Raw genomic sequence first — 15,240 nt, 5'->3', positions numbered from 1 at the left:
GCTATATAAACTTACAAGAAACGAAGATTTCCCCACCTCTAGCAGCGAATCCAACTGAACATCCTATCTTAATTGAACATCCTATCTTATGCTGCAAACCTTAGAGTTTATATAGCCAAGAGAACAATAGAAAGCGCAACGCACATGCCTACAGTCGCACATGCAAAAAATATTACCACATACTTCCCCCCATACCTCAAATGACGTCCTCGTCATTTAGATTGCGGTGTGTCAACTAGAGAAAGGATACAACTGAGTACTGAACCGTTAACTTGATCAAACACATTTTGAGAAGCAAGCTCTTTAATAAATTTAAGTCGCTGGCGTAACTCTGAATCATTAAGATGGCAAAAAGAGGGTAATTAGCTATGGTAGTCGTGGGCTAAGCAAGTCTGAAAAGAATGATTCTGCTTATCATTTAGAATTTCTCTGTTTAAAATGGGCAGCGACAGAGAAATTTCACGATTATTTGTACAGAAGTTCTTTCACCGTGTTCACTGATAATAACCCATTGACCTATGTTCTCTCTTCAGCTAAACTCGATGACACAGGTCATCGTTGGCTTGCTGCTTTGGCTGCTTATGACTTTAAGTTGGTGTATCGATCAGGAACAAATAATGCTGATGCCGATGGACTATCTACAAATGTAGGTTGCCTTGTTTGATGGCAAAAGATGGAAAACATATTGATAAAGAGTCGGTAAAAGCCTTATGTAGTATTATAGAGACACAGCCATATGTAGAATCTCTGTGTATGTCTGCGTCAGTATAGGATGATGTTGACGAAGGACAGAGTATTCAAAATATGACTGAACAGGACTGGAGAATGGTACAGTCACGAGATGACGATTTACGACCACGGATAAATTTGGTTAGAAATGACAGAAGGCCTAAGAGGATTGAGGTTCCTATGACAAGGCATAATCCTGTAATGCTAAGAATATTTAATAGTCTGTTTTACAACATGGTGTTCTTTATAGAGAGGTTGTAATTAATGATGAGAAAAGACGGCAGTTGGTATTGCCAAAGTCTCATGTTCAATTAGCACTTCACGGTTGTCATACAGACGTTGGTCATCCTGGTAGAGATATAACCTTTTCATTATTGCGAGATTGATTTTTCTGGCTGGGTATGTCAAAAGATGTTGAAATATTTATACAAAGCTGTGGCAGGTGTCTAAGGAGGAAATCACCAACTAATTTGAGAGCTCTATTAGTGAGCATTACAACCTCACTACCGTTAGAATTAGTATGTTTGGATTTCATGTCACTTGAACAATCTAAAAGTGATGAACAGTATGTACTCGTCATTACAGACCATTTTACCCGGTATGCCTTGGCATTGCCAAAAAAAAACATGTCGGCTAAGACAACAGCAGAGATGTTCTTTAAGAATTTCATAATTCATTACGGTATTCCCCAAAGAATTCATACTGATCAGGGTGCCAATTTTACTGGAAAGTTGATAGGCGAGTTGTGTACTATTCTTAACATAAAAAAGTCGAGAACTACGCCATATCATCCGATGGGCAACGGTATGTGCGAACAGTTTAACAAAACTCTTTGTGATATGTTGGGTACACTAAATCCTGATCAGAAAAAGGACTGGAAAAATCATATAGGGCCCCTGGTACATGCATATACATGTAATTGCATTCGTCATGAGTCAACTGGGCAATCGCCATTTTTTCTGATGTTTGGGCAAGAACCAACACTTCCCATTGACTTAGCATTTGGTATAGAAATAAACTGAGGGTGTAAATCCATTTTTGAATATACTAAGGCATTACGGGAGCATCTCAGCAATGCTTATAAACACATTTGTAGCGTCAAAGAAAGCTCAGGAGAGACAGAAAGTTGGGTTTGAGTTTGTGGAGCTACCATTGTGGTTGGTGATAGGGTGTTAGTTAAATCTTTAGCGTTTGATGGTAGACATAAATTGGCCGATCGTTTTGATCCGGATGTGTATATAGTTGTAGACCAGCCCAATATTGATATCCCCGTATTTATTGTTTAACCTGAGCCAGGACATGGAAGGAAAAGAACTTTACATAGAAACCATTTGTTACCAATAGGGTCATTGTTTATTCTGAAAAGCAGGGAGTTAAAGTAGCTAAGCCTACAAAGTCAACAAAGCATCCAGTATCGGTATCCCGAAGTCAAAATCTTCCTGATAATGTGGATTACTGTGGTGACTCTGATTCTGATATGATTGAGGTAGTAGTTGATACTGTGAAGTCTGTTACTGATGACACTTCTGTTGTTGGTTCTGAATCTATTGGAAATGGGTCGGCTACAAAAGGGGTTCAGGGCGATGACTCGGAAACTCTTGTTGTAGAGGATGAAGCTTCAGGACATTCGGATATGTCTAACACTGAGGTACATCCAACTCAGGTAGAAATGGTTGAATTAGGTCAACCATCGAATGGATGTCATGCTTCTAAATCTGAAGATTTGTCACGTGTAGAACCAAGATGTTCTACGAGGGTTCGAGAAAAACCTGCTTGGATAAGTCGAATGAGTATATTATGAGTCATATTATTAATGATTCAGAGTTACGCCAGCGACTTAAATTTATTAGAGAGCTTGCTTCTCAAAATGTGTTTGATCAAGTTAACGGTTCAGTACTCGGTTGTATCCTTTCTCTAGTTGACATACCGCTATCTAAATGACGAGGACGTCATTTGAGGTTTGGGGGGGGGGGGGGGGGGGAGGATGTGGTAGTGTTTAATTTTGTATATATAATTATTTTTTTGACATGTAGTAAGTCTAGGTATTGTTATTATCGATTACCCAGGTATTGAGATACAGATGTGCATTTCTTGCATGTGCGATTGTAAGCACGTGCGTTGCGCTTTCTATTGTTTTCTTGGCTATATAAACTATAAGGTTTACTGCATAAGATAGGATGTTTGATTAAGAGAGGATGTTCGGATGGATTTGCTGCTAGAAGAGGGGCAATCTTCCTTTCTTGTCAGTTTGAATTTAATATGTGATTTATGAATTAAATGTAGAATATTGTAGATGTCTTTATAGATGTCTTTATATTAAATTGTGGATGTTTTAATTACTTAATGGATGTAATTATTTGTAATATTTTCGGAGCTGTAAAGAATGATGCGAGAATATGAGAATATATGAATAAACCTGAATAACATTCCACCTCTCTGTCGTCTGTTCAAACCCAATATGATGTTGTTACATTAATTCCACCCATAATCCACACTATTCACAGGATAAAAATAAATAATCTGCCTTCATTTGTATTAAAAGCAAACATTCCTGCATTTTAAAAAATTTACCAAGAGTATTTCTATGTTACACCCTCCCCCTCTTCCAACATTTTTTATCTTACAAGGGATATTTTTATTGAAATGTTTTTCTGTTGTAAAATCATACATTGACGTTAAGGTCCTCACCCTCAAGTGTACAGTTATGTATAGTACAGTATATGCTTAATAAAGTGCTTATAATAACGAACAGCCCCTAAATAATATACGTACGTGAACATGAATTTTAATCTTGTAGTGAAATCCGTATGCCGTCTGTGGATTCTTCTCCAGCATGACCGTTTTTGTGCCTGGATCCCAGATCACGTGCTGCGGAAACTTCAGCACTGCCATGTGCCAGAGACAGTGCTGCACTTGACACAGCTGGGTCCTGCACACAGGGATATCCAGCTGCCCAGGCTCCTGCAGCTTGGATCCTCCCAGCCCGCTGTCCTGGCTGTAGAAAGAGCTAGGAGCCGCAGTACCCGACTGGTTAGCAGCTCCGGACTGCAGGGGCAGAGACTGCACCTCGCACGTGATCTCCTCCAGACCTATGTCCTCATCGCATGACACGGGGAGGGACTGGGTCCGGTTGTAGGAGTAGCTGGTCTCGTGGCCGGCCCAGTTCCACTGGTGAGGCATGGGGACTCCCGGCGGCCGGACGTCCGCCTGGCAGAAGACGTGGGCCCCGGCAGACGCAGCAGTGCCGTCGCTTCGACCCGTGATCTGATCTATGTCAACGAGGGGATGATACGCATGAGCGACACTGTGTTCTGCGTTCTTCTTGTGACCTGGTGCCGGTGTTGGCTTGACGATGCTCCTTTCAAAAGGAGAAACGACGCTCGGTGAAACCGGATGGTCGTGTTCGAGACTGCTGCTGCTGCTTTTCGCTAACTTCTTGTTCGCGCCGGAGCTCTTGGGCCGGTCTACGGAGCCCTGCGATGTCGCACCGTGCGAGCTTGTCGAGGACATGTTACGCTTGACCTTCGGAAGAAGATACTCCGATGACATTTCGCTAGCTGTTCTGTCATCGGTTCCTAGCTTGACCGATTGGACAACGAGATGGTATTCAGAGACATCTAGGTCTTCAAAAATTTCGGAGACTTCTGATTCGGAGAAGCCGGCTATGCAGATATCATTGATTGCAAGGATTCTGTCGGACACGTTTAGTTCCCCAGTATATTCACATGTCTCTTTGATTCGGGTGATCAGCGTACAGTTGTCAATTCCAGCCTGAAACAAGCAAGCCCAAATTGAGTATAAACAATATTATATGCTAACCTCAAAAACATTTTTACCTCAATACCACTAAAATGTTAAAACTTAATTTGACTGATATAAATTGAAATGGATTTCAGCAACATCTTTACCAGCTGTTAACATTACTATGCTAACAAGATCTAAGACTAAGAGTGCTCAGAACAGACAAAAAAACCCAGTTGTGCTTAAATTAATGAGATCTAAAACCCTGATAGAATAATAATCCATCAAAGTATTTTTTTTAAAAAAGACTTGTAATTCACTTACAAATAAACAATCAATATATAAACAATGTACTGAGGTGTCGTTATATAAATAAATAAAATTTTATATTTAATTTATATTATCCAGATTTTTAAAATTAAAAAAAAAAATCACTCTTCTACCCAAAACTATCAAGAAACATGTAACATGTGCATTTGAGTACATATAGGTACGGCAAGGACATGTAAAACAAAATAAGGCTCAGGAACAAGGTACCTAATGCAAATGTTCTATTAAACAACCATTTTTATCACCAACCCCAAAACCCTCTCCACCAACATGTAATCATTTCTAGAACAGCAATAACTAAAACACATACATTGTATACATGCACACCATTTAAAAGGACTGTCCTGAGTTAGCTCCATTGTAAAACATTTCCAACTAACAGAGCCTTTTTGACAACTAAAATTATAAATTAAAAATATTTTCTTGTCCAGCATATCAGTGTTTGTATAAACAAGGTGTTTGTTGTCGTCCTAATGTCTGTACTAGACCAAACCAGATTTTACCTTCAAATAATTTAGTACCTATATACGAAAAATATATATATTAGGAAGTAAAATGAAAAACATTATCACATGGCCGCTGACACAATGGAGATATACACAGGGCTTCTAGGATTTTTATAAAAATCCACTAGCCATGAGATCAGTGATTTAAAAAATTTACTAGCCACAATTAAAAATTCACTACCCTACTTTACTTTAAGTTAATACAATTTTACAAAATTAATAATAGCAATAATCAGATATGTTACCTAAAGGGGAAGATGGAGCTTAAAAACACTTAACATTGGGGGTTGGGATGGGGGATGGGTATTCATATTTACAAAATTGACTTAACTGCAACATTTGACTTTTTTTTGGGGTAGTAGTTATTTACTAGCCCAACATTGAATATCACTAGCCATGGGATTGGGGCTACTATGATCTAGAAGCCCTGTATACAGACACTGGTATTCTAAACAAGACAATGTATTTAATGTATAATTTTAGTCATTAAAAAGGCTCTATGGGTCAGAAATATCTTATGATGACTGCAAACTCAAGACATGAAGTCCCTTTATCTAAAATGTTTGAATACTAAATATACAACAAAATTATTTGTATTTAACTACTAGTATATCATGTAGAAGGCCATGCACTGACAGTTTTACCTGCTCACAGATAGTTTTGAAGGTAAGCCCCAACTTGTTGGAATGTCCCCTAAACAGAGTCACGTTACGACAACAAGACCACACCACACTACTCGAATTGTTCTTCAGCTGATAAATAACCGTACGGATGGGCGTAGAGCCCATAATGTTACAAACAACACATCTGAAAAAACAAAACATACAATTCTGTACAAAATATTGAAAACAAATGCATTAATAACAAACAACAAACCACCAAACAAAATAGTAAACAAAATAAATAAAAAACTGCATGCAACATTGCATTGGTTGGGTTACATGTATGATACATCAAACAGTATTTCAGAAAAGGGACTATTCTGAGACTGTGGCTATACACTAATCAGTGATGGAAATAAGAAAACAATTTTACTAGTGCACCGGACAAATACATGTATCTAACCATTTATTTGTCCACCATTTTGCATGTCCGAATAGATTTTCACTTGTCGGGACAAACGGACAAGTGCTTATTTCGAACACTGCTAATAGACATATATACTAACTCCAATAAAAACGCATCGCCCAGTTTTCAGTTGTTACCGCTATCACATGTGAGAGATTACTATAAAACACACAATAACTCTAACCCTTGTATACAATTTATAGATTATTTACTGCCAACCAGAATACATCCAGTTATACAAAATCAGTTAAATTACGTTTTCTTCTTCTAGTATTCTTTTTGATAAAGTTCACATCTGACTAACCAGCTAAGAATACCAGCTGCCCAGGACAAGTAAGGAGTTCCCCATTCTTACTTTCACATGGCAAAACCTACTACGTCATTAACCTGGTATTGTCAAAACATGAAGCTGTACTGTATGTCAAAACAAAACAAAACAAAACAACAAGACAATCATGATACTGTAAAAATGTCTGTTTCATCCCATGTTCCATTTGAATCATTTACATAATTACAAGTACATGTACCATGCATTTATGCAGAGCTGTACTACATGTACAAATGTACTACATGTATGTACATGTATATAAATAATTACATTAAATTTTATTATGGAGTCACATAATTAATGCAATGAAACTCCAGTTTGTTCACATACATGTAAATATATACATGTATGTAAGTATGTAATATGCATCCAGTTTTCTCTTTTAAGTCCAATATAATATACATGCACACGGTTAATTTTGTTTTTAAATAATCCTTGTACATTTAGCAAATACTAGCACATGCACAAATACCATGTGTTAAGCTCACCAGATCCTATATACAAGATCATAAAACACTGTCAAACATGAAAGCCTGGGAATAAATCAAGAACCCTAGGAGAATTTATAAGTAAGTGGTATATATATACAAGTGTATGCACAATGAAATCTGTACATAGTTAAATTTAATTATATATGTATGACAATTAAGGTGATGGTATAACTTTTTTTGACGTGTGCATCTACTGCTCAACTAAGCCGGTCCAAGGATCGTGTCTTGAACACACAATTCACCTGCCGGGGCTTTCTCAGTTTCAGTCCAGTAACCAGGTTAATGGATTTATTTAAGAACAGAAACTTATCGCCACATATACATTGTAGTGCATGTAAGCTACATTTACTTTTAAGCTCTTCAACAACAAATGAAGGGGCTGGATGTAGCCCAGTGGAAAAGCGCTCGCTTGATGCACAGTCGGTCTGGGATAGATCCCTGTCAATGGGCCCATTGGGCTATTTCTCATTCCAGCCAGTGCACCACAACTGGTATATCAAAGGCTGTGGTGTGTGTGATCCTGTCTGGGATGGTGCATATATAAAAGATACCTTGCTGTTAATAGAAAATTGTAGTGTCATTGCAGGATTTTATTCCAAACATGGGATGCCATAATAAAGATAATTAAAAAACCTATAAATTTAGACCCCATCATCAATACGTAATAACTTGTCAAGTAGACCAGCGTGTGCGCGCAGAATTCCAAGAGTAAATATAATCTGACCCCGATAGCTCTGATTGGTCAATATGCCACAGACTACTGCGCATCAAATCATGTTCTAGTCACATGGTCTGTGACTTTCTAACAAACGAAACAAAAATTAAATAGTCGGAAATGATCATTGATTACTGTTACTATATAGTATGTACATATAAACATATCTAAATAACATATGCACATTCATTAACCTCTGGCTAAATTAAGTTTTATTTGATTTTTTTTTTAAAGATAAAAAATAAAAATAATAGACGTAAAAAAAATATAGCTAGGCTTATTCCTACATACCTATTATCATTTCTTTTCATTCTTTTTATTATTCTGTCTAATTTTATTTTATTTTTATTTTTATTAAACAATTTTTTAAGAAAGTATAAAATTACACAATTGCCATTTTCGGGATCTTACGTAAGTTTTGTAGGCTAACAGTTATGAACTAATCAAGAAAATTTTACCGACTTCGCTGATTTCCGTAACGAGTTCATTTGTGTAGGCTACAGAAGCCACTATTATAGGGTGTATACTACCAAATCAAATCCCATAGACGACAATAGTAACATATGTGGCTAAAACTCCTACCTGCAGCGTATCAATCAACATAAATGCCACGGATATAAAATACTACCACCCCTCACACTTAAAGTGAATCAGAAAAAATTGGGGGTCAAGCTGTTTGTTTCTGAGATAACGGGTAGCGTCTATGACTACCCTAGTTCCGCACAAAATTCGAGTACTTTTTTTTTTTTACAGGTACCCCATACATGTTTCAAGCACAAGGCTACTTGACACATTGGTACTAGATGAAATAAAATTGCATATTTTTTTTTAGCCAGATGAAACTATTATTTTTTACAACCAACACTCTCACATTTATAACCAATCACAGGACTTGTGGTGTTCACTTCTCTATCAAAAGCTGGGTGCACCTCGAACTTTGACCCAGTCGAAAGTTATTTGGTTTAGTACTACCTATATTCAATCCCATTTATCTTTTTGTCATAACTATATGAACAGTATAAATGAGTTATCCTTATCAGATATTGTGATCTATTACCTTACAAAAGTGGACTGTTTCAAATTAATAATAAATTAAATAGGCAAAGAATTTTGATTGGATTGGTACGTCTTCAAAGATGTCTATTAAACTTGTGTTTTTCTATTTGTATAGCAAAGATAAGTACCAGTCATATATTAAAATCTGGCGTAGACACTACCGTTCTCGTAACATGTTTTTTCTGGTATTATTAAACAGATCTTTCTATCAGCTACATACGGTAAATAGTGGCAATCAATATACAAAATTATTTTACGTGCGCTGTTTGTTAAGTGTAATGTGAGTTATTTTTCACACTCACCAGATTAAAATTATGTGCGCTGTATGAGCGCGATCGCACCCGCGCATCTTAAAAAGCAAGGTCTGTAGCAGGTTTCCTCTGATGACTATAAAGTCAGAATTACCAAATGTTTGACATCCAATAGTTGATGATTAATTAATCAATGTTTTCTTGTAGTGTCATTAAACTTTTAAAAACAACTCATTACATAGACACAGATTTGAAAACATTCTATTTTCAGTCATGCACTGGTTGTTCACGAAATATACACATGAGCTTGCTTTAAGGTATGTATTTACACCCACCCATCCCAAATGCCCATGTTGCAATATTAATCCAGTTTACAGTATTAATAAAGATGCAGGTTGAATCATTTAGCACTGTATATCAAGGGCTGACATGAACTGTTTAAAGAAAGAAATGTTTTATTTAATGACGCACTCAACACATTTTATTTACGGTTATATAGCGTGAGACATATGGTTAAGGTCCACACAGATTTTGAGAGGAAACCCGCTGTCGCCACTACATGGGCTACTCTTTCCGATTAGCAGCAAGGGATCTTTTATTTGCGCTTCCCACAGGCAGGATAGCACAAACCATGGCCTTTGTTGAACCAGTTATGGATCACTGGTCGGTGCAAGTGGTTTACACCTACCCATTGTGCCTTGCGGAGCACTCACTCAGGGTTTAGAGTCGGTATCTGAATTAAAAATCCCATGCCTCGACTGGGATCCAAACCCAGTACCTACCAGCCTGTAGACTGATGGCCTAACCACGACGCCACCGAGGCCGGTCACATGAACTGTTTATCTCATCTTAAAAAAAGAGAGAATAATAATGAAAGTTTTTGGGGGCCATACATGTACCATGCTCGCCAAATCGCCAAATGCAATTTTGTTTGAAAGTCTGGATTGAAAGAAAGTTTTAACGATTAGTTTGTTATTTGTGTTGTTTGCCAATATGCTGTAAGATTTATTCATACAAGTGACAGTATTTGTTGATTAAAAAAAAAGAAATGTTTTATTTAACGACGCACTCAACACATTTTATTTACGGTTATATGGCGTGAGACATATGGTTAAGGACCACACAGATTTTGAGAGGAAACCTGCTGTCGCCACTACATGGGCTACTCTTTCCAATTAGCAGCAAGGGATCTTTTATTTGCGCTTCCCACAGGCAGGATAGCACAAACCATGACCTTTGTTGAACCAGTTATGGATCACTGGTCGGTGCAAGTGGTTTACACCTACCCACTGAGCCTTGCGGAGCACTCACTCAGGGTTTGGAGTCAGTATCTGGATTAAAAATCCCATGCCTCGACTGGGATCCGAACCCAGTACCTACCAGCCTGTAGACCGATGGCCTAACCACGACGCCACCGAGGCCGGTTTTGTTGATTAAAAGTGCCAGTTAACACACGAATAACATGTGCACGTGGGGTTGCAAGGGGATGACAATTTATCATTGTCCACAGTGACGTGCCAGTTCAATCTTTATATTTTAATTATATCAAAATGACAGAATATATTTAATGCGCAATAGAATTAAACTAATTTTCTTTAATAACTTCTGTTAGGAAATCTGTCATGAAGACCAAAACCCCTTTTAAGCCCAAGTAAATAAGGTAAAGTTTTATTAGGCTCCAGAAAAGGGTAGCATATTTTGCCAATATAAATGACAGAAATGTTTATTAAACTATCAGAACGATCTCTCCATATATATGTATTTCTATAAATATCTCATAATCAGGCTCACCATAACAATTCAAGTGACTTGTAGGAGTGTGTATGTTAATGAAAATAAAACACCCACAATACACTATAGCCACAGTTCAACGATGTATAAACTGTCACACTTCTGCAATCCAGTGGTCCCTGCAATGTGTGTGCTGTGAACAGTCAACAGAGTTCAATGACCTAGTTGTTACTCATTTACATTAGTGTTTTTCCTAGCTTGTTTTAGCAAGATGGTGCTAGACTACTGAGGCATGGTGCTGCACCATGCTAAAACAAGCTAGAGAAAACACTACATGTATTTACGATCATGACCGATGACGCTGAGATTCAGATACTTAGTAATAACGGTGCAGTTACGGTTTTAATATTTACTTTTAATCTGTTTTCAGTTCACAAAATATATTTTTTTTTTAACAATAAGGAAAAAATCCATATTGAAAAAAATCCAATATAGTACACGGCAAAGAAATGCTGCAGAGAACGAAAAACTCCCTGGCAATCTCCACAGCATTGCCGATTACCGCTGGCAATTGCAGGGGTTGCATTAGTAAAGTTTGTTTTATTTAACGATGCCGCTAGAACACATTGATTTTTTATCTTATCATCGGCTATTGGACGTCAAACATATGGTCATTCTGACACTGTTTTTAGAGGAAACCCGCTGTCGCCACATAGGCTACTCTTTTTACGACAGGTTGCGCTTCCCACAGGCAGGATAGCACAAACCATGGCCTTTGTTAAACCAGTTATGGATCACTGGTCGGTGCAAGTGGTTTACACCTACCCATTGAGCCTTGCGGAGCACTCACTCAGGGTTTGGAGTCGGTATCTCGATTAAAAATCCCATGCCTCGACTGGGATCCGAACCCAGTACCTACCAGCCTGTAGACCGATGGCCTGCCACGACGCCACCGAGGCTGGTCGGGTTGCATTACTAATTTGCCAGAAAACTAATAAAAAAATTGTGTCATTATATCTAGAGATACATGTACCACCAGAATTAAAACATATATAAGGACTACACGTTTGGCCAGTAAAGATCTGTAAAAAGAGTTATAATAGTGTAATATGTGCATACACTATACACTATGAATTATCACACTAATGTAACATGTACATATATTTTATTAGCCCGAGTACTCTGACTGTAAGAGAGCCAAACAGACATTTGGACATAAATACGCTCTCAATACAGTCAGAGACCAAGCTATGTATTTTTTTGGCAATTCCCGACAACCAAAAAGTTGGCAAAGATTTCCGCTCTAATATCACAACAATTCTATGTTTGACATTAAATACTTTTAAATTGATCATTTTCGAGTTAATTGATTTAAAAAAATCCACATATTAATCACTAATACACACACTACAGAAAGAAACCTGACAGCACCCACATTCAGCTAAGCTTTGGCAAACTCCGGACAGCAGGATTCTAAGTTCGCCGACCTATATCGTGACGTTGCGTCACAGGATCGGCCACTTGGCCATTCCGTCTACTGGGCAGAATCGCCCAGTGGGCGATCACGTGATCTACGTCACGAAATAGGTCACTGAGCTTTGTAATTCTTGCGACGGAGTGTCACGAAGTGTAGCTGAATGTGGGTGCTGTCGGATTTCTTTCTGTACTATGTGTATTAGTGATTAATATGTGGATTTTTTTTAATCAGCTAACTCAAAAATGATCGATGTAAAGGTATTTGACGTCAAACATAGGATTGTTATGGTATTAGAGCGGAAATCTTTGCCAACTTTTTGGTTATCGGGAATTGCCAAAACAATACATAGCTTGGTCTCTGACTGGAATCCATGACGTTTCGCCCCCCAGCCACTTTGACCTGTTCGCCCCATGTACCAGTTCGCCCCAAGACGATTCGCCCCCAACTGTTTGCCTGTTCGCCCCCAAATATTTGTCAGTTCACCCCCAATTAGTTGTTACTTTTAAACAATTATTGTAGTTTTTTTAGAGGATGTTAAAGTGTGTTTGTGTGTGTGAGTTGTGTGTGTTCCTTTTCTTAGAGGGGAGGGGTTGTTGTCCTTCCACAATTTGGACTGATCATGAATCATGAGAATTGTAATACGGGGTTATATTTTTTTCAGATGTAATTAAATGTAGGGTGCTGAATAAGCGTAGACACCGACATTTTTTCACAAATTCACAAACCACATCATCAACATTTATTAAAACATCCATTCCTGCCAGATATGATCTGTTTTAAGAATAAAGAAATAAAACAATGGTTAATCAGCTACATAACCTTGATGCTGATTATGCATATTCGGCTAACACCTAAGAGGGCTTTGAACAGCAATTCGATATGGCCTCTTCTGGTGAGCATTATTCTAACTGAGGGATTATTACGGGGGTTCATTTGGCCACTAATTAGTAACCATGAACATCAAAAAAGATGATCATCTTCAAAAAACACCGACTGATTACAGTTAACAGATTAACACGCGATAATGGCCATAAAAGCGTGTACGACCAGCCTAGCCTGGCGTGCGCTACAACAGCTTGTTCTGAATGTGCATTTAAAACCCTATAACCTGACCTGACCTGCCTAGCCAGGCATTCGTATTCAACACAAAACAAACATGTATGGATATATCAGAACAGAACTTTATTACACTCAGCCCGTTCCATGACCAATAAAAAAATTTCATGACTTTCCAGGCCAGGAACATGACCCAAAATGACTGGGGGCGAACTGGTACCTTTGTAGGGGCGAACTGACTGGGGGCGAATTGACTGGGGCGAACTGGCTGGGGGGGGCGAAACGTCTAGTACCCTCTGACTGTAATGAGAGCGTATTTATGTTCAAATGTCCGTCTAGCTCTCTTACAGTCAAGAGTACTCGGGCTAATATTTTATATGTACGGTATGAATGATCACACTCAGCAATAGAAATAAACAGAATTTTTCATTTGTCCACCAGACAAGAACATCGTGAAATCTACTTGTCCAGCAATATTTTCACTTGTCCAAATAAATGTTTTGTTTTATTCAAGTACAAGGACAGTATTTTTGATTTCTCAAAATTAAACTGCATTGAACATTTTTACTTGTCCACTGGACAACCACTATGGTACATTTTGCTTGTCTGAGCAGATTTTCACTTGTCAGGACAAACGGACAAGTGCTTATTTCGAACACTGCAGTGACACTAATGTAACATGTGACATACATGTATATATATAATGATCACAAGTTTAAGTCTCAAGTTACTACGTCCCTCCCGAAACTGGGCACTTGACATAATGTAGGGTAGGAGTTTCCTTTGGCACTGTCACATATAAAGAACATTATAAATACTTATCATAGAGAGTTAGGGTTAGGGTTAGGGTTAGTGACAGTGCCAAAGGAAAGTCCTTCCTAATGTGATACTAGCCAAATAAATCATCTAAAATTTGTGCGAGAGGCTAACCGACGCGCATTATTCTACGAGTGAAATAAAACAATTTTACACAGAAGACAGAAAATGGGAATAATATAATTCTTAAACGGACAGTGGGCCCTCTGTTGACAATTGAACGATAATAAGTGTTATACGATATCACAACCGAATTGTATAATTAATAAAATGAACCATGGTCCATTGTACCCACATCACAACCTCCATATAACGCTGCAACAATAACCGTTGAATATAAAGTCCACTGGTATACTTACAACAAATATGTCAGACGACAATCGTTACACAATCCACTGTCGAAGCCAACATTGGCAACAACAACCTATTACGACTTCTTGGAAATAAAACGAGAACTCCCGAAATCAATTCCTCGGGCAATTCCGTCATTTTAGGCTAGAACAAATAATCTCCATTGCCTGAGCATTTTAAAGGCATAATGTCACAGACCACTGACCTATTTAATGGTCTAACAAAGTATTACCTGAACAAAAATAATTAGATTTATCCCTAAATGTACTTTATTCAACCATCTTCATAACCACCATACTCCATTTATTAATGATATTTTGTAAAAATAATTAAATTATGGCAATGGTCCATAATAATTCAAAAACTAAAATTGTCAAGAGGTTTGACATGGATTTCATAATTTTTATTTATTATCCATTTTTCGAGAAATAAGGTCCTTAAATCCATGACAGTATGCCTTTAATTAATTTTTATTTCCAAATCTGTTAGCTTTTAGTTTAATTGGAATTCTGGCAGACCATTAACAAAAAATATGTGTGATTTTAAAAATATTGTGTTATGTATAATTTTGTGTGTGTGTGCGCGGAAGTGTAC

The 15,240-nt window shown here is 37.7% G+C and overlaps 1 protein-coding gene across 1 annotated transcript in view; it reads right to left on the bottom strand.

Annotated features, from left to right (window-relative positions):
• LOC121368043 overlaps positions 1-14,780 on the bottom strand; it is a 33,242-nt gene extending 18,462 nt beyond the window's left edge. Inside the window, exons 1-3 of the mRNA XM_041492559.1 lie at positions 14,655-14,780; positions 5,951-6,113; positions 3,502-4,500 (exon numbers count right to left, since the gene is read on the bottom strand). Of these exons, the coding sequence (XP_041348493.1) occupies positions 3,502-4,500; positions 5,951-6,094 (1,143 nt within the window). The 5' untranslated portion in view covers positions 6,095-6,113; positions 14,655-14,780. The remainder of the gene's footprint in view (positions 1-3,501; positions 4,501-5,950; positions 6,114-14,654) is intronic.
• Positions 14,781-15,240: the final 460 nt, after the last annotated feature.

The sequence above is a fragment of the Gigantopelta aegis genome, chromosome 3 (genome assembly GCF_016097555.1).
Source record: "Gigantopelta aegis isolate Gae_Host chromosome 3, Gae_host_genome, whole genome shotgun sequence".
Lineage (NCBI taxonomy): Eukaryota > Metazoa > Mollusca > Gastropoda > Neomphalida > Peltospiridae > Gigantopelta > Gigantopelta aegis.
This window is presented reverse-complemented; position numbering and strand designations above follow the sequence as displayed.